Source organism: Cladophialophora carrionii (assembly GCF_000365165.1).
Source record: "Cladophialophora carrionii CBS 160.54 unplaced genomic scaffold supercont1.3, whole genome shotgun sequence".
In the NCBI taxonomy this organism is placed as follows: Eukaryota; Fungi; Ascomycota; class Eurotiomycetes; order Chaetothyriales; family Herpotrichiellaceae; genus Cladophialophora; species Cladophialophora carrionii.
In genome coordinates, this window is record NW_008481828.1 from 2,653,692 (window position 1) to 2,677,624 (window position 23,933).

Here is a 23,933-nt window from a genome sequence, read left to right on the forward strand (position 1 = left end):
CATCAAATCAGCTTCCTCCCTCGGCATTGTGTCGCTCTGCATTTCCTACCGGCTTTGAGCGGCGTGTTCATTTGCCCTAGTCATGATGGCAGTCAATGGTCATCGGGCGCCTAATGGCATCAACACGACCTTTCCCTCGCCTTCCGCTGCTCCTCCCCGGGCGTTCTCGATCGAGGGATTCCGCGTCCAGACCCAGAAGTTACCGATCTTGAAGGCCGGACCCATTGAAGAGATGACCAAAAAGCTGGGGATTGCTCCGCCTGAGATGATCTTTGGTGACAATCTCGTCACGATCGAGCATTCGGCCTCCCAATGGGGAATCAAGTTTGACGCGTTCGGAGCTCTAGATCGTGTTGACAAAACCGGCGAGCGACGGTTGAAGGTGGCCTACTCCCAGGAATGGCAACAGAGTAGGGAAGATCAACATGATATCAAAGAAGTCGTCAAGCCGTTCGATTGGTCCTACACCACTGACTACAAAGGTGACCTTGCTCCGGGAAGCCGAGAATTCCAGCCTTCGGAAGTCCCGATTCCGCTTGAATTACTCAAGCGACCCGACCCCATTTTGTTCTTCGACGACGTGGTACTCTATGAGGACGAGCTCGCGGATAACGGCATTACGATGCTCTCATGCAAGATCCGAGTCATGCCTGCACGATTACTTCTCCTCTGTCGGTTCTTTATGAGGCTTGATAATGTTCTTGTCAGGTTGCGGGATACCAGAGTATACGTCGACTTTGGGAAGAAAGAGGTAATCAGAGAATACGTAGCGAGGGAAGAAGGCTACAGCAAAGTTTGTGACCGTTTGGCAAGCAGAAGAGACGATGTCACTGCTGTGCTCCGCGACCCAAATCAGATGGCCGACATCTTGCCTGTAGTTGAGAAAACCCTGGAACGCGTCGAATTGGGAACTTGAAGTCAACACAGATACATACCAGAGGGGTGCCGTGCTGACGGGGTCCACCTTCTCCAAAAGAGCTGTGTGGTAAGTGTATGGGGACGCTGCTAGCCTTGAAGGGTGGAACCGCAGGAAGTCATGCATCGATCCATCGTGGGACTGCGCAATATCTCTCGAGTTGCGTATCCGACTACTCCGTACCGGCTTCAGAAAAGACGAGCAACTACGGAGTACACCTACCTAGCCAGCAGAATGCGACAGAACTCGCAGGGCGTTCGCCTCTGAGTCGCTAGTCCAGCCCCTCGATTATGCATTGGGTCTCCTGCTCAGACCAAAGAAGAACAAACACTGCCTCAGCTTTCAAGGGAGGAATCTGTTTGAAGAGGCCGGTACCCAAGCACGGGCTGCGCGAACTCGCTCTGTACCTGAGTGCAACCTAAAGCCTCATAATTGGGTTACCTATCCGTTCGGATTGCAAGTGGTTGGGAGCGGAGTGATGACCACGTGTGCGTCCTGTTGCCAGATTTCGTGAGATCTCGGCTATCAACCAACATCATTATCTGCGAGGACGCGCTCGGGGCCTGAAACGCGTCTTCAGGCTGTCAACCCCGGAAGCACTTCCGACTCTAGAGGAGCGAAGCGAATGTGGCAGCTGAAGCCAATTTCCGCTGTCTGAAAGCGGCTAGATGACAGCCTCAAGCCTGGCCAATAATATCACGTATCCTTCAGCCTTCCACGACCCTTGATCCACGGCCGCTCAAGAGCTGTGGTGACCCTGACTCTCGGCAGTCTTAGTCCAAAGCCACAGAATCCGCATAAGGGAGATGACATCGGACTTGCCCTCGAGAGCCATGGACTTCTCGACAAGGCGCTCGCAAATCTCCCGGGGCAGCAGCTGACCGGGTTTGACACCCACCCCCCCATAACTCCATGACCTGGACCACCTTGGATCACTTTCCAACACAGACCTTGCGTTGAGTCTCGTCGTCTTCAGTGCCGTGGCACGATGTGCCAGCGCCGTGGGTTCTGGCCTTTGGCTGTGGCTGTCTGTCTCGCCTTCGCCGATGCACAGTCTTCAGTTCCTGTTGCGACTGACCCGATCCTGGTGACGGCAACGGTGCCAACAGTACTGCCATCGTTGGTCACGGTCTATTCTGTCGTCCCTGCAACCGATGCAGCGCCCAACCAAGTGACGACTATCACGACAACGATCGATGGCATCGCGACAACTGTTACCTCAGCGGCCGTCGTTGCCGGCTCTGTCACTAGCACTATCATCTCGACCATCTCTGTCACAACGAGTCAAGTTATTGTCAGTACCGTTGGCTATTCAACAATCTATGGTCCAGAGCCATCCACAGCCGCTGTCCCTGGCATATCTGAGACAGCTATATCTACCTCGGCAGCATCTGCGACGACTGCACCGACTCCTTCAGAGCCAGTGTTGCCGACCTCTTCTTCCGACCACACCACTGGCCTTACAGCTTTTACTACCTCGTCTGCGGCCGCGACTTCTTCGAGGAGTTCGTCCAGTGCATCCACCGCTGGTGCCCACAATTCGGCAGCGACATCGACCCCTTCGTCTCACAATGGGGGGCTTTCCACCGGTGCGAAAGCCGGAATTGGCGTTGCGGTTGCCCTGCTAGTCATTCTGTTGGTTGTTCTATCCTTCTTCCTGGGCCAGCGTTATACGCGTCGTCGCAACAATCTCCCCAGAGCCACGCCAGATGAGGTTTCTGTCGATGAAAAGGACACGTTCCAAGCCGGACGTCCTTACGAAACCACTGGCCCTCACGCCGCTTCGTCTTTACACGCTACTGGTAAAACCCCTGCCTATTCCACAAATACTACAGCAATCGGGAGCGGCTCCCCCCCTGTAAGTGGGCGCTCCTACGACAACCCAGGTTCACCTCCACCGGACAATCGTTACGAAGATTCGGAACTATCAGCTCTTCCACCAATCACAAACGAAGACAACCAAATGTATGTCGGGGTCCCTGCCCATATGTCAGGCTCGAAACGTTGGAGTATGAAAGAATTCATGAAGTGAGAGGTTCAAGGAATATTATGATGATCAGGCGGACCCAAATAGCCTGCACCACAATCCACTCCTGTCCCGCCGAGCAAATATCTTTCAAAATATATGGAGAGCACCGAACGATCTCGAGGAGCGACCGGCGGTGCAACTGACGTCTACCCTGATCCTGGAATTAAGGCAGGCGCATCAGAGCTAGAACTTGCCAGCCTGGGAAGCTCCATCACAGCAATCAAGTCCGGAGCTGGTCTTGCCTTCTCCACCAGGCATAGCATCGGCATCCCAGCCAAGTCCAAACCTAGAGCGGCGCTGATTCTGCCTAGACCTCGGATCAAAGATGCCCTGAGCCGAGCTACGCAACCCCGGAGTCGGGTCATGACAGCACATTCATTCCACGCGCAATCTTTCAACTTCGCTCGATGCAATGGGCATGGCTGCTCAATTTTGTGGGCATTTCCGTGAAAATGGGATCTGCAGCTCCAATACGTGGAATTTTACCCTGTGTCGGGGTTACACCTTGGCCGCCGCGGATACCAGAACGTACATATGGGCATTGGCCAGTCGTAATATGTAGTGTGTAATTCCAGTTATTTGGCAGGTTACTGCTTTCCCCGGGCCGCTTTGACCTGAGTTCCAATGTCTTTTGTTTGCTTGCCTTTTCAAACTGTAAAGCCATGGGAGCACCAGAAGCACCCCACCTCTACCAGGTACCAGCCTAATGCTTGGGTGCGAGCGGTCATACCACCGGTACCAGCAGTATGGGCCGTTATGTAATCAATGCCAAGGCTCGCATCACGGTACCTGCCAAGCCTAATCACGTGACGTGAGCTGGCGTCAAAATGGGGCGAAGCGCTCCGACTGTCGTCCCGAGTTTTCTCTCTTCTTCACTACTGCCCGTGTGTATACAGCGAAGTCCGCTCCCTGATTCTGGCTTGCTCAGAAACCAGTTGCAACCCGCTAACTGACTTGCTCTCCGACATTTGCGCCTGATGGTTAACGATGCCGGCTCTATTAGAGGATCCCGAAGCGCCTGTGATCTATCGGGCCTCGGGACAAGAGCCGTATCCGACCTCAGATAACCCGCAAATACCATCCTCGATATTCCCAAGGCCTGTCACCCTTCGGGATCGTGTCACCGTCGCAACCCTGGTACCGTTCTTCTCCCCGGATGCCGTGCCCAAGAGACTCCTGGCGTACCTCTCGGAGCAGCTCAATAAGGAGATTGAAGGTGGCGACACGTATCCAATGATCGATCCATTGCCACTGGAGACCTTCGGGCCGTATTGGTTTGGGAATTTTGGCGCTGTGATGGTACTCGGTGATATTGGAGGAATCGAGGCAGTCGCTGAGATGGATGCCAACGGCGTTGATTGGAATAAGAAATGCCTGGGGAGCTTCTACATCAAGCCCAACTACCCTGGTCGAAGCAGCCATGTCTGCAACGGTGGGTTTCTGGTAACGCCTGCGGCTCGCAACAAGGGCGTCGGGAAGTCTATGGGTCAATGCTACCTGGATTGGGCACCCGGGCTGGTAGGTTTGGCGTCGAATGGAGACAGCCTGACGCAGATAAAGCTGATGATCACCAGGGATATACCTATTCAGTCTTCAATCTGGTCTATGAATCCAACACGGCTTCTACAAAGATATGGGACTCGCTCGGTTTCAAACGCATTGGCCGAGTCCCTGGCTGTGGCCACCTGAAATCCTCGGAAGAACCCGTTGACGCCATCATATATGGTAGAGACCTCAAATCTGAGGGCGAGAGCGACGTCTCGGAAGAACGCTTCGATAAAATTCGCTATTATCTGAGACACCTACTATACCCTCAGGGGGCGGATCGTTCTGAGAAAAGTCGTCTTCGAAGCGCGGCCACCCACTACAAACTGGTGCCTGGTGAGGACGGTGGCGCCGAGAAGCTCTTTTTGAAGGACAAGGAAGTCATTTCCGACTCCAACGCACAGTACGAGATAGCCAAGCGGATTCATCTCCAGTCGCACGCCGGTATCAATAAGACCACGGCGATTATCGCGACCAAATATCATTGGATCCGGATCAAAGAAACCGTCAGCCACGTCATCAAGAATTGCCCGGAATGCAAGGACGTGAATAAACCGCCGATTTTGCGCTCGGAGAACCGGCCTGGCCGAAGTAAGACGATTGATGAAGCGCCGCCGAATCTTCCCAAAGTCCAGGTACCAGCACCAGCACCGCCGCCACCGCCGCCGCCAGACGTGCAGCACTTGCCGCCGGAAGCTCAAGATCTCCCAGCCAGTCACATGTCAGAGCACCATTTCGCAGCCATACAGCAGCCTATGGACCTGTCTAGTGATCATGACCACCTGGTGGCAGACCATGATACTCACCTGGATCCGTATGACGAAATGGCAATTGACCCGCAGATCATGGAACAAATACAGGCACAGCTGGCTGGAGCCTATGATCCGAACGGCCATACGTACGACCCAACTGGATTAACCTCCTTCGCAAACACGCCGCATCTACCACCGCACCATGAACCCAATGACTTCGACCGACCACCAGAACATCACTTCATTCCTGATGCCGATCAGCAACTAATGACACACGATCACGTTATGGACGACGGGGGCGGCCCAGGCGCTGGACTGAATGACATGCAGCCAATGCAACATGTTCTGCCGATGGACTACATCGAGCCTGGGAATCAAACACGATTCAAGCTCGAGCAGTAAATTGGGTGCTGGAGTTTGGTGTGTGTGGAGTAAGGTCGACGACACAACTACGTGAACATGACGACAATGAAGCAGGACTACTGACTCCTGTTAGCAATTGCTAGAACTGGCAATAAAAGGGCGGAGTCTGGAGGTCACGGTCAGGATCAGGCGCATGCTTTTGACGACTAGCTCAGGTGCTTGGCTACATAGAGAGGCCCGCCAGTGATAGATAAAATAGGAGAAGCTGTGGACAACATGCTCGAAAACAAGAACGACTCGACGTCAACCGATGGGGTGAATGCGCAGGAGATTGACTTGCAGTCGTCCAGCTGATGCTCTACTGCTTCTCGTCAAGACTGGGACAAAAAGCCCCGCGTCTGACGATTCCCTCCCCCTAAAATACCCCGCACATGTATGCAGTAAATGTCATCGTCAGACGCGGGGATTTTTCCACTTCTCGATTATAAAGTCGCTCACTGCCTTCTCACCTGGGTGTCACACCCCAGGTGTCTGCCATCTTCGACAATGCTGCGACTACCTTTCCTGATCATGCCCACGCGAACATGGACGTGAAACAGGCTCAGCAGTCGACGCGTCCGCCGCCTCGTTTGCGCGTCAAGACTGGCTGTCAAACCTGCCTCAAGCGCCGCAAGAAATGCCCCGAGAACCGACCGGTATGCGCAACTTGTGAACGGCTCCGTCTCTCTTGTGTCTACCGAGACTCAGCACCGCCTGCAACTTCTGACCTGGTCCCAGTAAAGGCACAAGCTGTATCCAGTGTAGCCGAGAGTCCACCCGGGCTTCTACCTCTGACCGCGTCATTGAGCATCCGACCCGAGGGGCTGAGAACGGCGCGCGACTGGAACGTGTTCAACTACTGTGCGACCAAGTACATGAGCGTCATTACATCGCCTGAGTCTCTCTCCAAGTTTCGAGACTTGTCCTTCGTCTTCGCCATCGGCTACGACAAGCCCTGGGTGGTGCATGCCGCCCTTGCACCTGCCGCGCTCCACGCCTCGTTCTCTTCCTTGGTCACCAAGGAGGACGCCGTGCTCTACACGCAGAGTGCCATTCGAGGGCTGCGACAGTCTCTTCTGCCGTCGAGACCTGTGACCCTTCGTCGGGATCCATGTCTTGCGACCTCTTTGTTCCTCGCTGTCTTTGAGGGAGGTCTCGGCCATCATATGCAGGATTGTGCGATTACTGACTCCGACTAGGATTTCTATTTGTCTCCCTTCAACGCGGGCTTGACGCACCACCAAGCCATAGCGCAATTACTGGAGGCCCAGTTCGCTGCTTCGTCCCGCCTGGACATCAAGTCGCTGTCGATCCTGCACTTGACTCTACTCGATGCGAGCTTGTATCATCTGTCCACCAGACTGATTCTGGAAAAAGACATTGATGCTATCTGGGACGCCTTCCCGTCAGCAACTTTCAGCAAATACATCGAGGCACATGAAAGTGAAGCGAGAGACGTCAACGCCCAGCGACCGATCTTACCGGTGCTCGGGAGGACGCCGCCGGCTTTATTCGTCCTAATCTTCCAGGTCACCTGGCTGAGCCGGAAAGTCCCATCTCCCGGGGACGAGCACTACGGGCACGCTTTCCAATACTTGATCGAACTGGACCGCATCGAGGACAACTACCCCGGTGTACGTAGCGAGGAAAACACAGTCTTGGGAGCTCATGGGACCGCCGCTTCACACAACTCCGAGCTTGCGGCGAAACTCTACTTTCTCGCCGCCCAAATATTTGTGGCCAAGGTCGTCAATCCCCACGGAGTCACTTCCACGTCAACCCAAATCCAGACTTTGCTTATAAAGGGAATGGCGTTGCTGGAACTGTTCGATCCAACTGTCCCTTGCGGACAATTCATATGCTGGCCTCTACTAATCCTGGGCTGTGCAGCATGTGCAACAACCGCCTCAGAAGCCGTACAATGTAGCGATGAGCCTGAGGTTCGCCGAGGGCAGATGCGACGCCTTATCCAAGAACGACTCCTGCGCATCTGGAATGTCTCATATTCAGGCTATGTGCAGAGAACCTTGGGCGCTCTCGAAAAGGTCTGGAAGCTGCCCGGTATTATTGCACGGATACCTACAACCGGGTCTCAACTTCCCGGCGTTGAAGCCGAATATGACGGACTCAATGCACTGCTTTCCAAAAATGGCCTTGGCGTCGCCTTTCCCGCAGGCAATTTCCGGAGACTGATATAGGAAGACGTTTTTGGCCAGGGCTCATGCTTTCAGGCATTTATCAATAATTCGAGCCACCCGTAGGCACTCCTCGTCACGCATACGGCTTGTGAAGACCTGGACTGAGCATGGCGCCCCATCCTGCACTTCCGGGTCATCTGGCGCATCCCGTTAGCAAATTATCGGCGTTGGAGATGCGTCACTCACAAAAAGGGCCAGTTTGATGTGGCTGCATTGTTAATGGCTCAGGGTCAAGCTGCTTCGACGTCTTGGAGAAGGGGATGACACAAGCCGGATACTGTCAATGTCAGCACTTGCCTCACCACCAACCAAATGGCCGAGACCTACGTCGAGTAAGTTGAGGTGAGCAGTGTAAGGAGGCCAGCCATACGTGTCATGTGGCACTGCTGTGTTCTGCGCTGGAGGTCCAATGACCGCGTCTAATTTCAAGTCTGACCATAACTTTCGCCAATCCTCAGACAATTCCTGACGTTTGACTGTCAAAGCTGCGTATTGCTGCAGTTTGCCAAGCTTGCTGATATCCGGCACGAAGCTCCTCTCACCGCGGTTGGCGGGCTGGTGCTGCGCCGCGACCGAAGGAACAGGAGGCTCGCCGCTCGCTTTGATATGTCCCACCGTAGTCTCTGTCTCGAGGGTGAAGAGTAGGGCGGCGACTTCGGTGGCGTCAGCGACACGGCCTTGTTCGGCGCTCAGCTGAATTACTTGGTGCCCATCAGCCTGGATTCTCCTAATTGCTTCTTCAAGCGCTCGCTTGACTGGTGGGTGTAGGGGGTAGGAGGAGTCTTCAGCCAGAACTCCGATCCTCAGTTTGGACTCAGCGATCGGGTCCAATTGCCGCCAGGGTACGTCTATCGCAGTTGAGTCCAAGGCTCCAGGAATGGAGTCGATGACGACCTTGGTGAAAATCTCCAATGCCTCAAAATCGTTGGCAAGTGGTCCGGCGCACGCAGTTATGGGTTTCCACCCCGGTAATCCGGGGGTAGCCTGGCCGCCGTACGGGATTCGGGAGGACGTTGGCTTGAATCCATATGTGCCGCAACATAGTGCCGGGATGCGTACCGATCCAGCGACGTCCGTCCCTACGCCCAGAGGAGAGCCTCGGAACGCGACTAGTGCTCCTTCACCTCCACTCGACCCTCCGGCGCCCAAAACTGTGTTGTGAGGATTCAGGGTCCGACCGAAGATGTTGTTGTCGGAATCCGCTGTCATCAGCGTCATTGGGATGTTCGTCTTCACATAGAGCACAGCACCGAGGCTCAGCAAAATGTCGACAATTGGCGAATTCTTGGTGGATTTCTTCCCCAAGAATGACACGAATCCGATTGATGCCTCGGTGCCAGCAACCTGGAACGAGTCCTTGAGGCTGATAGGAAGCCCATGCAAAGGCCCAACCAGGTTGCCCTCGCTTCTTCTCTGATCAAGATACCTCGCTCTTTCGAGGGCTTGGTCGAAGAATGTCTCTGTAAGACAGGAGATCAGCTGCTGAGCGATGGCTGCCCTCTTTGAGAATGCTGTCGTGACCTCGACAGAGGTCAATTGGCCCGAAGCAAGTTCTGCTAGCAACTCGGGGACGGTATAATTTTCGGTAATCGCCAGTTCTCGGTCGGACAGGATGCCCGTCTTCCTTACCACGTCAAGGTCGATAAGTCGATTCGGTTTCTTCTCGAGCGGGAAATCGAAGAGCTCCAACACCTGGGGAGGGACTTGCCATTCTCTTGGAATAGCATCGCGGCATTGCTTTTGCTTGTGTGCAACCTTTGTCTGCCAGTCCGCCAAGCTGTCGCTTGCTTCAGTGTCCGGACCCAAGCTCCCCATGGTGGCTATATGTTCTCGAAGGCGAGTACCGTCCGTGACCGCCTCTTAAGTATGGCTTGTACCACAACCAGCGAAGAGAAGCACTGCAGTGATTTGTGTTTACTTGCCGCCGTTATATCTCGGAATTGCGAATGAAGGACGGTACCGATCCCGCCTTTTCGGCAATGTGATGGTTATGCAAGAATTTCGTTCATTGGCTGATGAGACCTTGGCTTGTACAACATCTCATACGAGCAGTTTGTTTGAAGGACCGCATTCCCATCGCTGTTGTCCGCACAAGTTCCGATAGCCCAATCACATACCATTGCGCCCTGCAGCTCTCGCACACCAATCGCACATCTATGCGCCATGATTGGCACTAACCCGGATTCCTTCCTCTCCAGTGAGGACTCCCCTCTCCAGCTGGCAAGACAATAGATGCTGCTTTCCGGCTTTGCCTTCCCTGCTGCCACCGCAAAAGAAACTCAAATACCTACACAGAGGACCGTTCCCGCTTGCACTTTGATCCGAGATTCCGGACCGGGCGGCTCTGACTTCTCGAGTCGATCATTTGGATTTCCTCTCGATACAACTACTTTCCAGCTAGCAATAGTCGGATGATATTGACCTGCTTTCGAAGCCGCCAAGCCACTTCTGCCTCTGGTCCAGCTGAAATCGATTACCCAGCGTCCGAAGACCTGACATGGGCGACTCAGGAGGTGGTGCAATCCTGCACAAATTAGCCTCGAGGCTTGACCGTGATCCAGGAACTCCAGTCGACAGCCCGACCGAATCATTCTGGCAAGTGCCCCGCCACTCGTTTGCGGACCAGCAGTCAGAGACTCTACCGCAGCAGACTGATGTCGTCATCATTGGCTCAGGCATCACAGGTATCAGCATAGCACAGCATCTGCTCAGGCTCCTGCCTTCGCTGGAGATCATCATGCTCGAGGCTCGCTCGGCAATATCAGGAGCCACGGGTCGCAATGGGGGCCACATCAAGGCTGTGCCATGGGCAGACTACTACGCCCTCAAAAAGGCGATGGGCACAGAAAGTGCGATGAAGATCACGAAATTTCGGTTAGCACATCTGGATGCTCTTGTCAATGAGGCGGCAGCGCTGGGCGATGCCGGCGAAGTGGGCTTGGTGCGCCGCGTGGAAGGGGTGAGCGCTGTCTTTGATCTAGAAGCGTGGCAAGCGGCCAAGCTCAAGCTGGAGACTTGGCTCGAGGACTTTCCTGAGGAGCGCGAGCGGTGGACTATCCATGAGGGAGAAGAGGAATTGAAGGTGCGATCAGGCTGTGCCACTCGGTGACCTGTGCTCGCTTGCTGATCTGAATCAGAACCTCGGGATTGCCAATGCCTACGGGTGCATCAAAGGCCCTGCCGGGGCTGCGTGGCCATATCGATTTCTAGGCGTGGTGATGTCCAAATTACTTGAGAGCGGAAAGGTGACGCTCGAGACTCATACCCCTGCAACAGAAGTACGTCGGAGCCAATCTTCCAGCTACCCATATGAGGTAGCCACCAGGAGAGGCACAATATCCGCGAGACATATCATTCATTGTACGAACGCGCATGCCGCTCACCTGCTTCCCTATTTACAAGGGAAACTCTGGCCACTGAGGGGCCAGATGACAGTCCAATCGGTGCCTCAGGACTTTCCACGACTGGGCGGCTCCAGGTCATGGAGCACGATGTGGGCGAAAGGATTCGACTACATCACGCAGTCCCCTAGCGATGACGGCTCGCTCTACCTTGGTGGCGGCTTCTTCCAAGGTGGTCCAGAAAAGGACGAGGACTTGGGCAATACTGATGACAGCCAGTTGAGTGCTCAGTGCCTGGGACACCTCGAGACGGTGGCGCGAAAAGCGTTTGTCCACGGCACAGGTGTAGAGATTGACAAGAAATGGACCGGCATCATGGGATTCACGGGCGACGGCCTCCCCTTGGTTGACCGGGTCCGCAACTTCATGTCCGGGCGAGAGGAATGCGATTCCCAGACTGGTGGTGAATGGATCGCTGCTGGCTGGGACGGATACGGCATGGTCCATTGCTGGCTCGCCGGCAAAGCCCTCGCGTGTATGGTGGCGGGCCGCGAGGAGCAGGCTCTCGACTGGTTTCCAAGGCACGAGTTCCGTTGCACGCAAGACCGGTTAGAAAAGATGAACCCGGAAAGCGCACTCGGCCGTTTTCTCGGCTTGCTAAGTTGATAGGGAGGTCCGGCAATGAGAATAACAACGACAGCAACCATAAGGGTGAAGCCATTTTGTGTCCGGGTTCAGATGCTTGAACTGACTGCGTGAACAACCAGATTAGGCAACTCCAGCCCGCACCTCACGGTTGTTCGAGCTGCTGCAGCACGAGAAGCGGCCTTGTCCATCTCGCTGCATCGCCTCGAGGCGCCAAACAACCACTTCGTACCGCTGGAGAGCGCATATCGATATGATTCGACGCCGCTTCATCGGTCTTCCGCGCCAGACCCGCTGATATGGCCTCTGGTCGATCTTCCTTCTCCGCATTTCCTCTCGCACAACAGGTTGCCGACCACGGGATCTTCTAGGCTGGGCTGCCCTGGTTGCCACTAGACCGATATCTAGGCTGGCAGGTAGGTGGATGGTGGCAAAGACTAAGCAAGCTCTCTAGCATTCTGGCACGCTATTGATAACGGCTCGAGCCTGCGACATGGCTGCAATGAGGTTTGTCGTCGGGTTGCGACAAGTCACACCGAGCTACAAAATGGTCATTCCTTTCCTGTGCTGAGCTGCTATCACTGATTAAGTGCTTGAGTGCTTGAGTGCTTGAGTGCTTGAGTGACACTCTATACTGTTTACTTGGTCTTGTATACTGTGGATCCGCATTGTCTTCTGTGCTGTACTCGCCTAGTCCTTCGCGTCTCTCCCTCACCGATATACCCTCCCTACGCACGACCAGATCAATATCAAAATCACCATGACCTACGACAGACTCCCGCCCGGGACACAGAGGATCGAGGATAAAACTGGGCAGAAGATTCTTCTTGCGCCTCAGCCGAATGCGGATCCCAACCAGCCTTTGGTAGGTTCAACATCACCGATCGCTGTGCACAAAACAGAGTCGAAGTTCACTCCTTCCTCCGCATCCTGTCCAGTTCATCAGTGTGCGCGGAGCAACATACTAACTTTAAAACCGTTTGAATCACAGAACTGGTCTCCATTTCGCAAATCACTACACATGACGATTCTGTGCTTCTACGCACTCATGGTCTTTGCGATGTGAGTACATGCGGGCAATCCGAGTATGGGTCCGAATACAAACATACATACTTCAAGACTCTCCACAACCTCCCTGTAGCGTCACGCTCCCTGTGTGTCTGCTGGATCGCTGACCCTCTCCTCTCTACGTTTAGTCTCTGCGTCGCCGTCCCACTATGGCAGGACTTCAACACCGAGCTCGGCATGAGCTACGCCGTGCTGAACGACGGGTACGCGACAAACATGGCCGCCTTGTCAGTCGGATGTATCATCTTCGTGCCGATCGCGCTGCGCGTCGGCCGCCGGCCCGTCTATCTCGCGACGGCGCTGATCATGCTGGCTGCGGCGATCTGGCAGGCGAGGATGCGCACGGTCGGCGATATGATCGGGGCGAATGTCATTTCGGGACTTGCTGGGGCGGTTAACGAGGCCGTCTTTCAGGTTACGGTAGGTTCGATGCTGAACAGCTGAGTACAGCACCGGTGCGGTGTCGGCACGGGAACATTCCAGTCGACCGTAGACCCCGGAATTGAGTGGCTGACTGTACCTCGGACTCTACTTAGGTCTCCGATCTCTTCTTCGTGCATCAGCGCGGCACCATGAACGGGATATACCTCGCCATTGTCATCATTGGGAACTATCTCGGCCCCGTCGCGGCAGGATACGTGGCAGTCTCCCAGCATTGGAGATGGGTCTTCTGGTACTGCACCATCTTCATGGCGATCGTTGCGCTGGTCATGGCCTTCTTCCTCGAAGAGACCAAATACACTCCGTTGGTGACGGACGGTCGTGAAGTCGTCCTCTCCACGGCAGTCGATCAAGGAGCCGACGACATGCTCGCCAAAGTCAACAGCACCACCAAGTCTGCTACAGCCGCCACACGCTTGGGCTCCATCTCCGTGGACGCGACCGAGGCCGCGCAGAACACCGAACGCCGCCGCCTCGTGGAGATCGACCACTCGATCCCGCTCAAGTCGTACCGCACACGCCACGCCCTCTGGTCTCTCGACAAGCAAGTGACGTCCGCGCACCGGCCGCCGTGGATGCACTTCATCCAACCGTTCCACATCTTGGTGACTTTTCCGGCCGTCATGTTCACGGCACTGCAGTACGGGTTTCTGATCGCCATGTTGGCAATCCTGGCCGTCACACAAGCCACGTTGTACCCGTTTCCGCCGTACAATTTCACGCCCATTGGAGTGGGGAATATGAATTTGCCACCTGGTGAGTAAGAACATACGAGATCGAGCATGCCTCCAACGTGCAACATGTGCAACGTAAAACACCGGAGGAACCCCACCCTGCGCTGCTCGCTTCTATACACGTTGAAAGCTACCGTGGACTAACCATGATTGTCGGTACGCCACGCACACAGCAATCGGCGCGATCCTCGGCTCTCTCTTCGGCGGGCCCCTGAATGACTATTTCATCGTCCAAGTCGCCAAACGACGAGGCGGCATCTACGAGCCCGAGACGCGTCTGTGGCTCTTCCTCATCCCCGGCGCGTGCATGCCCGTCGGCCTGTTCATGTACGGCCTGACCATCTCGCGGGGCATGGCGTGGCCGATCAACGCCGTGGGGGCCGGCTTCATCGGTGCGGCCATCGGCGGGTGCGGCGACATCAGCTTGACCTATTGTCAGGATTGTTATCAATATGTGAGTGGTTCACCCAGTCGTTCTGAGTAACTATGCCCATGCCCAACATTTCTCGTGGACCCTGCCCAACCATCTCTGACCTCTGACTGCCTTTCCCGGTATTTTCAGATCCTAGGCGACGCACTCACCGGCGTCGTGTTTGTGCGCAACATCATCTCCACGGGCCTCGTCTTCGCCGTGACGCCCTGGATCGCCGGCATGGGCGTGTACGACATGTTTGTGCTTCTGGGGTGTTTGAGCGTCGCTGTCGCGTTGACCTGCATTCCTTTGATCGTCTGGGGACGAGCGTGGCGGGCCAGGTTGGCTGGACGGTACGAGCATTTCGCCGCCAAGCAGTATTGAGGTGGGTGAAGTACTTGTGACAACGCAGCGTGGGTGGGTGGGGATATGTATCGCCGTGTTCGACTCCGTCGACGAGGTGGCCGATGGCCTGTAATGTGACGAGCTGTGTCCAAGTCGGAGGATGAGATACATAACCTGTACATGATGAAAATCAAGTTGAACGGCATTGAAGCCTTTTTCCGGTGCTGGGTCTTCTTCACAACGCATCTTTTCGACATCTCACTTCTAAGCTCCGCTCGGGTCTCAAGAGAGTGTTGGCTTGTCGATCAAGCGAAGCCGTCAGTCGTCAGGCGACATCATCTGTCTGGCTGGTATGGATATTAGGGAGAGAAGTCCGTAGCCCGCTTTGGGATCGCCCAAAAAGACTGCAGGATCCTAGCACTTTATGCTGGATTATTGGACCTCTCATGTAGCTTACAGTATATGCTTGTTACGAACGCCGGAGAGGGGGGGGGGGCACGCGGGTTCATGACAACTCGTCCCTGTAAACTGGTACAGCTCTGTACTTTTATTTTTTGGGTCCGGCGATACCTGTGCTGCTGACGATGGCACCGTAGTGCTATGTAAGGACACCACGCCGGCCGATACTTTACTCTACTTTGGTCTGGCTGTCGGGAAGGGCGGCTAATCGAAAATAAAAGGAGAAAGTGTTGTGTAGCTAGTAACTATCTAGCTATCGACGAAGACTCAACGCGTGCAGAACATGAAGGTTCTCGCATGCGATGAGTAGGCTACATAGTCCCGTAGCGCTAAACCTGCTCTATTGTTCGTTAACACGGGCTTTTGTTTATCCATGGCACTGTACACTGTACATGGTGCTAAAAGGCACACATGTGGCGTCTCATGCCAATCTCGCTCTCAATCCGCCTGCCTTCTTTACGATCAAGCGAGGAGTTCGACCGGTAAGCAAGTAACTAGGCTGAGCCAGTGATGGTACACACGACTTGCTGAGCAGAGGGGCATAGGCCACAGACCGCAGACAGGTTGACGTGACGTGACCGTCCCGGACGGAACAATACCAACCACAGCATCACCTTGCGCCTCACCGCACCGGCAAGCCTGGTTGGTGGTGGCCCAACAACCAGCAGGCGTGGACTTCCTTCCCCTTGCGGGTCTCTGCAGACTATGCTTACTAACCGAAAGAGTAGCAGAGCTGCTGCGCACCTCACTGCGAGAGGGGCAACGACGCCAGCAGGGGAGAGAGTTGGCAAGAACCATTAGCGCTCTCACGACAGATGGCGTAGAGGACACAATTTTCCCAAGACCAGCGGGTGGAAATAGAACAACTCGCAGCGCTACTCACTGTAGAAGGTGACAGGCGACAGGCAACAGGCAACAGGCAGTAGGAGCACAGGGAGTGATAATTAGTCTTCGGTATACACCAGAATAGTATAACAAACAGGCATGACGAAGGGCAAGTATGACAATCGTCTCTTCGCTGTATAGTGCTGCAACCACAAACACAACCAGAATAAGTCCATATCTCCGATACTTGCTTGCTGTTCAGACTCAAAACTTATGGGTATAAATAGCCTTTTTCAAAATAATTGCCGTACATGTCCACAACGCCGGTCCGACCTTTGGGTATCGCATTGCGGATGACCTTGATCTCGCCTTTCCAATGGCCTTCGACGTATTTCATATCAATGTCATTAACATCAGCGCCCGTTCCAGCGGATGCCACAATCGGTTTATGTGCCGAAGCCTTCCAATTCCCATTCACATGGGCTTGAGTGTGGGATAAAGAGCCCGGTCCAGCACCGTGGTCAAATCCGTATCCGTAACCTCTCGGTGCGGAACGGTGACCTCGAGTCTGGCTGTCGAGAGCACCGTTGGAACTCCCGTGGCCTGCACGGCTCATTCTATAACGTGCCAACTCTTCCTCGTAGGCTTTCTTTCTCTCTTTCCTCCACGCCGCCACTTCGGCAATGACATCCACGGTCGCTTCTTCCTCCTGTTGTCGTTGGTTGTGCTGAATGGGACTCGATGTCGGCGCAAGCATGGAATCCCGCGACCGCGGTCGATACTGGCCGTTCATGAATTTCGGCGAGACTGGCCCACCCTGGATTTCGGCTAGCACATTTCTAGGGCCGCCAGAACGCTGAGATTCGTTCGAACTTCGCCGATTTCGTCCCAGAGGCAGGTTCCTTGGACTTCTCAGCGTGCCGTTCGAGTAATTCATCGAGAAGGGCGACAGGGCCCCCTGCCCGTGAAAGCTGCCGTGGGGACTGCTGGAGCCGCTTTCGGGTGGGTTGTCTTCCGGGCTGAGCAGGATCTTGTCGTCGAAATGTGCGGTCGGGAAGTACTTTTCGGGGTCATGTTGATAGATACCACACTCTGCTTGCTCTTCGCCTTCCTCCCCAAAGAAGCTGAAGTCGTTCTCCGCGGCCGACCATAGATTCTCACTATCCCGGTCCCCCGTTGATGATTTGCTCATGCTGATGCGCTGGCGAGAGTGCTGCCATCCGCGCTGGACAACCGCGTCCTGCGAGACTGGCTGTTCCATCTCGAGTACGATTGTCCGAAGCGCAAAGAGTGATCGGGCCTGTTCGAGCTCGGCCACGTGTCGAGCCGGACCAGGTGGAAGGGAGTAGTCCGTTCGGGCGAGGAGACGAGCGAGTGCCGCTTCGTCAGCACAAGCGGAAATGAAAGACTTGAGCGCAGACACAACCGGCGACGATCTGGGAGCAGTGGTGGGCACGTTCGTCAGGACCAGGGTCCGCAGGTTGGGAAGCACGGCGGGATGTAAACGTGTTAGGTTTTGAGCAGCGATCTTTGGCACAGTTGGATTCGAATGTGAACCTCGGGAGGACAGCCCAGGAGGCCTTTTGGCTAGCAGGGCGTCTATTCGTGCCTGACGGTGCTGCAAAGCGACCGCTGGTATCGACGGCGATAGATTTCTGGATGGTGCGGGTACGGGCGCCGGCGTTTTCGGGGTCGACGCTGTCCCAGTTGACGTCTTCGGAGCCGAGACTGTCCCGTTCGTCCTCTGCGGGACAGAGGTTGGTGGCGGATTAGTCTTCGGTGGAGGCGGAGCGACCAGCGGCTGGAATGTCATGTTGTTGGGATGGGGCGACAATGGAGATACTGGTGACAGAGTCGATCTCGTGGTACTGTGAGTGCCTGTCTCATCGGAGATCTCGGATTCAACCACGGTTGCGCGATCGTCGTGTTCTCCGCCATGGGACTCCTCGTTCACTACTAACTCCGGTGCATAGGCTCCCTCTCCGCGAATGGGACTCTGTGTTTCGGTGACCGGACTCGTGACTTCGGGTTTCTCTCCAACCGGGGGGCTGAGGGCAAAGTATATCAGATCACCTACCAGTTCGACCCTAGGCTGAGCAGGGGTGGCATCCAACTCAAAGACCTCCTCGTTAGCCGGAAGCTCTACGGCATAATGAGCAGGCGCCGGCGCTTCGGCCAGTTGCCGTCCCTCTGGGGGGAGCTCCGCTGCCAGGGGTTCAGACCCGGCAAGCTCGACAGAAGCCCCTTTCGACTTGACGACCTCATGTGGTGCGTCAAGCTTTGCTGTGATCAACGCATGGTCGACACGAAGGTACGTTAGATTCTTGCTGGCTGAGCGAGCAAGCACAGGGATCAATTTCTCTGCGCCTGGAAATCGAACTTCGTCGATGTAGCCTGTAGGCGAAGCAAGGGACTGAGTCCGTGCAATGGTTTTGACCGTGTCGACCGACCCGCCATCCAGGATATGCAGCCTTTCCGACTTGAGTAGACTTGACAGACCTTCAACGGATAGACGATTCCCAGAAATGTAGAGGTGGGTTAGACCGCGATGGGGAATGTCCTCGAATGCTAGCCTGCCTGTGAGTGGCTTCGTCAGCTGCTTGAGGAGCTCGTGATCGAGTTCTTCACTTCGGAGTGTGTCCAGGCTGAAGAAATCAGGGCCTGGAGCCATGCCTACAGGCCAGTCCTCGACGTTGAGGGTGCCTCGTTGTGCGACGTCTGAAGACAAAAAGCATGCTTGCATCAACGATCGCACAGCCATATCAGTCAGAAGGTTGTCGCTCAAATCCAACAGCCTTACGCGTATGCCGATTGCATTGGCCAGCACCTCCGCCTCTCCATCTCTGAGGCCGACACCGCGTAACTTGAGCACCTGGAGGTCCTGCAGATACGAAAGAGCCGCCAGAACTGCGGCGTCTCGAGCCGGTGAGGTATATGACAAGTCCAGGTAGACCAGACCGGAAAATCTTGGTAAAGCGCCTGCCAGGGCCGAAGATGTAGTATTCGGTTCGCTAGACGCCAGCAGCAACTTCAACCCGAACGCTGGCAATGTCTCCACATCTTCGCTCGACAATCTTCTTCCCGCGCTTGTGGTTCGCAGCGCATTGAGACTGTGATGGTCGAAGAAAGGCAACTTGGTGACGATCAGACTTTGGAGGTTGGGGAGGTATTCGAGGACGTCGCGCAACCAGCTCGGGTTGGGACCGCCGTAGATCTCACTCAGAGCCGGAGGCAGATGCAAGGTATGCGTGAGGCTCCTCACGGTCAATCTCGCTTTGCGCAGGGTGCGCTTGAACCGAGTCAGGGCGACATAGACGGCGTCGTTCTCGATGCCAAAGTGCGAAGCAGGGTCGCCCCAGAGAAATGGCACGAAGATCGAGTACCATTTCTGAGAGACTAGGCAGGCAGCACAGAGATCACGGGAGGAGATCCAGGGCGCGATGATGGTCCATGCCTCACGACTGACGGCGCTTTCGTAGGACGGAGGAACATCAGGCTTCATCGCGGCGTGGGAAGGTCAGCGGGTGACATGATGTCCGGCACATGAATCGACAAGAGACAGCGACAGTGGAGAGCAACGGCAATTGCATGGATAGATAGAGCAGGACTGTCTATGCCCGCATCATGGCGGTGCAATTGACTTGGCTCTTGCATTTCCAGTTAGAAGAAACAGGCGGAAGAACTCCTAGAAAGCGCCAATCACGGCCGCCCACCACCACCAAGAGCCGCTAACGGCCTCGCTAGCGCACCGTGGGGCACAGATCACGTGGACACTGCGTCATCACATGATACATTGTCGGCGAAAGTCGCCAGGTGTTAATTATAGTTTGCGCTCGTTGACAGCGAGGTTTCGCTGGCACGTGATGTGATGTGCCTTGGGCTACAACAGAATTCGTGTCTGGGCTGTAGCTGCGTACGAATACCGCAAATAGATATCACTGCTCATGGCGAGGAGAGGAGATGAACATTGAACGGGCGCTTTTCCTTCGTATCCTATTTAGCACCCCGGCTGCGCAGGTGCTCCGCTATTGAACAGGTCCCTCCGGCTGTACATACCTCAGAAGGCGTCAAAACAACAGGAATACAGCGTCTCTGAAAGTGTTGGGGTCAAGCCTTCCTTGGGTATCATTATCATCCTCTCATGACCTCCTCACATCACGTACAGCAAATCAGTGTCTGTAAGGAACCAGATTAGCGTCAGCGGCACAAACAAGGAGGCATAAAACTTACTAAGCGGGTGTGAGCAACTCAGCTGCGGCTTCTGCGTATATTTCGAGGCCAGTTCGTCCCGAATGCTGTTCAGAAGTTGCACGTAGCTCTGATGCGGGTTCTTCTTCAGCGAGGTCACGAAGGCCCAGCTCATGGCCCCGGTTGCTTCTCCTCCGATGTTGGCATCTTGGCTGGTCTGTTGGTCTTTGCTACCAGACCACATTATCACATCGGCGGGGCTCGTCTTGGTCTGCTTGTTCCGTTCGTATGTGGAGTTTCCACCCCCGACTTTCTTAAACAGGCCCATTGCCGTTGACGCCATGCCGCTCAAATCGCCTCGAGCATAAGACGACACAATGGACAGCAGACCTTGGCCAGCCTCCTTTGCCAAGTTGGGCTCCTTGAGTACTCCTTGGGTGGAGTAGATGTACGGCAAGTCGAGGGCGGATCCGGAGTGACAAGAGTCGAAGATGGCTGTCAGCCTGACTCCCGGCTTCAGAGGCTTGACCATGATTCGGTGCATCTCGTCATCTACGATGTGGCCGGCCGACCGGAAATCGACAGGATAGATGACCTCGTCGTAGCCGTCTTCTTCGTCTCCGTCCAGATCGGGCGTCTGTCCACCGTGACCACTGTAGTGGAAGAAGAGGGAGTCGTTGGGCTGCGCATCCTTGACCAGCCAGTGCATGGCTCGAAGAATGTTGGCCTTTGTGGGTTGTGACATGGGGTTCTGCTGATCATCGGTCAAGATAACCATGTCTTCTCGTGCATATCCAAAGTTCTGGTTCAAATAGGTTGACATGTTCTTTACATCGTTGATACAGCCCCGGAGTTGCCCTCGCTGACCGAAGTAGTTGATGCCGATCAACAAAGCCTTACGTTTTCCAGTACAGTTGGAGTATTGGAAGGCGTAACCGGCTGGCGCGCCGTGGCCAAACTGTTGTGGTGCGGTAGGCGGTGGGGGAGGGTTCTGGGAGCCATAGGTATGGCTGTTGTTGTAGGCTGGCATTCCCGGCCGCGGGCCTGCGTAGCCGTTCGGTTGTGGCGGCGGCGAGTTCCATTGACCGTAGCCGCCTTGGGATGGAGGAGGAGGGTTGTTCTGAAATGTCTGTCAGCCTCTGCTCATACCAGTGGCATCCTGCCTATTAACGGTTAGCATACATATCCGTACGGTGCAACGTTCTGCGGAGGCGGCTGCCAGCCTCCTTGCGGTGCGTAGCCCTGTTGATTATAGGATTGTTGATTGTAGGAAGGCTGGCTGTAGCCTTGGGATGAATACGGCGCAGCCGAGTTCGCCGGCGGATAGCCATAGCCGTTGTGTTGCTTCCTGCTGTTAGCATCGCACTCTCTTTCCATGTTTGTTTGCTTGCTCACCTGCGCCCCACCGTACCCTTGACCAGGATAGTACGACATCTCTTATAAGCTGTTCTGGTTACCCGACACCAAAGCAGGTGGACAGGCACAAACAATCGCAACCGCGCTGTCGGGATGATGTGCACGACTGAAGCAAGACTCAGGCGCCGAGGGTGTCCAGCAGTGTCTCAGAGAAAGGTAAACAGTTACAAGGAGGAAAAGTGTGCGGAAGGTGATTCGTAAGTCAAGAGGTGGAAGTCGAGAACAAGTTGGGCCGCGCCGGGGTCGGGACTGTTTGTTTCGGGGCCAGAAGAACAAGGGTCTTTCGAGCCTATTCAGGTCTATCCGAGGTGGAGAATGCGGTTGACGTGTTTAGCGAGAATCTTATCCTGTCTCGCGGTCACGACGGAAAAGATATAGGGAAGACCAGAGTGATATGTTCGACGACGGGCGCAGGTCGAGTGTGGCAGTGACGACCTCAAATGCTGCTGATGGATCGAAGCCCGACTCACGCTCTGGTTCTTGACCGACGACCAAACGCAAGCACCAGAAGCTGCAGGAAGAGCTGACGAATGCAATGGCGCTCAGGCTTTTCCTCCGGCGCTTTAGCTTCGTGATCAGATCAGCCATGGCATCTGATTCGCGCATCTCTCTTGACAGGCCTCTCGCCCAGCCGGGGTTTTGGCATCTGCTTTCCAAGGGTCTCTGCGCGTCGCTTGCCCATTGCGTCGTGGTCGAATAAAGCAAGGCCCCCGGACGGCTCCGGCGCCTGATCGAGAAACCGTTCGCCTAAATAGACTGCTTGAAACATAGCCGTCCGCCAACATGTTGGTGTTTGGGCTGCTCTAGGCTTGTCGTGGCCCAGTGCCCCGACAGCCCACGACAACAATGCTGGCCGAGAATTGGCGATTCCAGCGATACGCCCTCTGACAGCACGCTCGGTCGTCAAGTCTGAGTAGCGACTGACACCATCACACCCAGTTGAAATGGACACAGCACCTATCACGGATACCGTCTAACCCTGGATCACCGCGCTGCTGCGCACGGCAACGTACCTTAACAGGGACATACGTTAGCCCTATCCCGTCATTCGAGGTCCACGTGGCATTCCTCGCTATGCTTCAGCTTTTCCTGAAATCTCACTAATCACCAGATCCATGACAAGCGAGCGCCGGTAATTTGCACAGTTGCTTGATCTCTGGACTTCAAGAACGGGCTCCGCCCCAGCTTTTCAAGCACATTCCCGCCCAGGGCTGAAGTGCGTGGCACCCAGCTGTCCTGCAACGTCCATCAATCATCGAGCCCCAGCATCTGCCCAGCAGCGTGTGGCCCAATCGAGCTTCAGCCGCTTGCACCCTACCCTTAACCAGCACTTAGCGAACTGCAAAGAGTCGTCAGGGGTGGACCGGATTGGGAAGCTACAGCCCTTAGCAATCACTCCGCTGCAGCCACTTCGGTTGTCCTGGCCAAAACGAGATTCCCGTAGTTAGGGGCAAGTGTCTACGACAGCTTTGTTACCAATGATATGCCAGTCGAGACAGCCCTTTGGACTTTTTGGTAGCTACAACAGCCATGCAGAAGAGCTCTCGTTGATCTGCCATTCCCCGCAAAATCACGAATGCTCGGAGATGCTGCGCTAGAAGAGCTCAGCCAGTCATAGCAGTTGTAGGCTTTTGACCCTGAATCTCTGACATTCAATATGACCTTTCGTGTCCATTTCGAGACGCTGTAACGGCTGGACGCTAACTACCAGAATATGTCCCCCCTTCAGCGACGCCGGACCAGAGCTCGAAACCCGGTGGCTGCCGATACGACGCGGTGGACAAAAGGACAAATTCACCCCCTGCAGGTGGCTTACCACGGCGTACAGGTACACATGGATACAAGTACAAACGGGAGTGCGGGAAGGCTCTCCGGCGTCGGATGGCTGAGTACTGTACGCAGTGACTGGCAAGGGGTTCATGGCTCACCCCCGAGACTCGCATAGGCTATTGCATGTCTACGAGGCTGAATCGTTGAGACACGCGCAGCCTTTGGGCTAGATCTATTGTTCTGCAAAAGGTTGATGGACGCTCACCGTGGCTCAGGACTCTCCTCGACCGACTAGTCTCTTGTACTGGCTTCGGAGAGACCTTTGGAAGGCTCTGCTCTCCGTGAGGATGGGCCAGCATTGACTGCGAAAGCCTCTCCTCCCCCATTTGACTCTCTTACAGGCTGCTCTGCACTCACACATCCCTAGACGTCTGCCACAGGATTTCG

General features: G+C 55.1%; 9 protein-coding genes across 9 annotated transcripts; 6 read left to right on the forward strand and 3 right to left on the reverse strand.

Moving 5' to 3' along the window:
- Positions 1-85: 85 nt before the first annotated feature.
- Positions 86-916, forward strand: G647_04372 (uncharacterized protein; the record flags this gene model as incomplete). Its single annotated transcript, XM_008728716.1, has 1 exon — positions 86-916. The coding sequence occupies one exon, from the start codon at positions 86-88 to the stop codon at positions 914-916; it is 831 nt and encodes a 276-aa protein (XP_008726938.1).
- A 988-nt stretch (positions 917-1,904) lies between these two features.
- Positions 1,905-2,948, forward strand: G647_04373 (uncharacterized protein; the record flags this gene model as incomplete). Its single annotated transcript, XM_008728717.1, has 1 exon — positions 1,905-2,948. One exon carries the CDS (start codon positions 1,905-1,907, stop codon positions 2,946-2,948), a length of 1,044 nt encoding a protein of 347 aa, XP_008726939.1.
- A 984-nt stretch (positions 2,949-3,932) lies between these two features.
- On the forward strand, positions 3,933-5,644 carry G647_04374 (uncharacterized protein; the record flags this gene model as incomplete). Its single annotated transcript, XM_008728718.1, has 2 exons — positions 3,933-4,463; positions 4,520-5,644. The coding sequence occupies 2 exons, from the start codon at positions 3,933-3,935 to the stop codon at positions 5,642-5,644; spliced, it is 1,656 nt and encodes a 551-aa protein (XP_008726940.1).
- A 545-nt stretch (positions 5,645-6,189) lies between these two features.
- Positions 6,190-7,842, forward strand: G647_04375 (uncharacterized protein; the record flags this gene model as incomplete). Its single annotated transcript, XM_008728719.1, has 2 exons — positions 6,190-6,783; positions 6,844-7,842. 2 exons carry the CDS (start codon positions 6,190-6,192, stop codon positions 7,840-7,842), a joined length of 1,593 nt encoding a protein of 530 aa, XP_008726941.1.
- Positions 7,843-7,863: 21 nt separating this feature from the next.
- Positions 7,864-9,657, reverse strand: G647_04376 (uncharacterized protein; the record flags this gene model as incomplete). Its single annotated transcript, XM_008728720.1, has 3 exons — positions 7,864-7,979; positions 8,029-8,119; positions 8,170-9,657. The coding sequence occupies 3 exons, from the start codon at positions 9,655-9,657 to the stop codon at positions 7,864-7,866; spliced, it is 1,695 nt and encodes a 564-aa protein (XP_008726942.1).
- A 682-nt stretch (positions 9,658-10,339) lies between these two features.
- Positions 10,340-11,849, forward strand: G647_04377 (uncharacterized protein; the record flags this gene model as incomplete). Its single annotated transcript, XM_008728721.1, has 2 exons — positions 10,340-10,924; positions 10,980-11,849. The coding sequence occupies 2 exons, from the start codon at positions 10,340-10,342 to the stop codon at positions 11,847-11,849; spliced, it is 1,455 nt and encodes a 484-aa protein (XP_008726943.1).
- Positions 11,850-12,588: 739 nt separating this feature from the next.
- G647_04378 (uncharacterized protein) lies at positions 12,589-14,867 on the forward strand (the record flags this gene model as incomplete). Its single annotated transcript, XM_008728722.1, has 6 exons — positions 12,589-12,693; positions 12,820-12,890; positions 13,025-13,316; positions 13,433-14,093; positions 14,245-14,525; positions 14,634-14,867. 6 exons carry the CDS (start codon positions 12,589-12,591, stop codon positions 14,865-14,867), a joined length of 1,644 nt encoding a protein of 547 aa, XP_008726944.1.
- A 1,516-nt stretch (positions 14,868-16,383) lies between these two features.
- G647_04379 (uncharacterized protein) lies at positions 16,384-19,614 on the reverse strand (the record flags this gene model as incomplete). The annotated part of the gene is made up of 1 exon (XM_008728723.1): positions 16,384-19,614. One exon carries the CDS (start codon positions 19,612-19,614, stop codon positions 16,384-16,386), a length of 3,231 nt encoding a protein of 1,076 aa, XP_008726945.1.
- A 648-nt stretch (positions 19,615-20,262) lies between these two features.
- On the reverse strand, positions 20,263-21,677 carry G647_04380 (metacaspase-1; the record flags this gene model as incomplete). The annotated part of the gene is made up of 3 exons (XM_008728724.1): positions 20,263-20,288; positions 20,343-21,420; positions 21,483-21,677. The coding sequence occupies 3 exons, from the start codon at positions 21,675-21,677 to the stop codon at positions 20,263-20,265; spliced, it is 1,299 nt and encodes a 432-aa protein (XP_008726946.1).
- Positions 21,678-23,933: the final 2,256 nt, after the last annotated feature.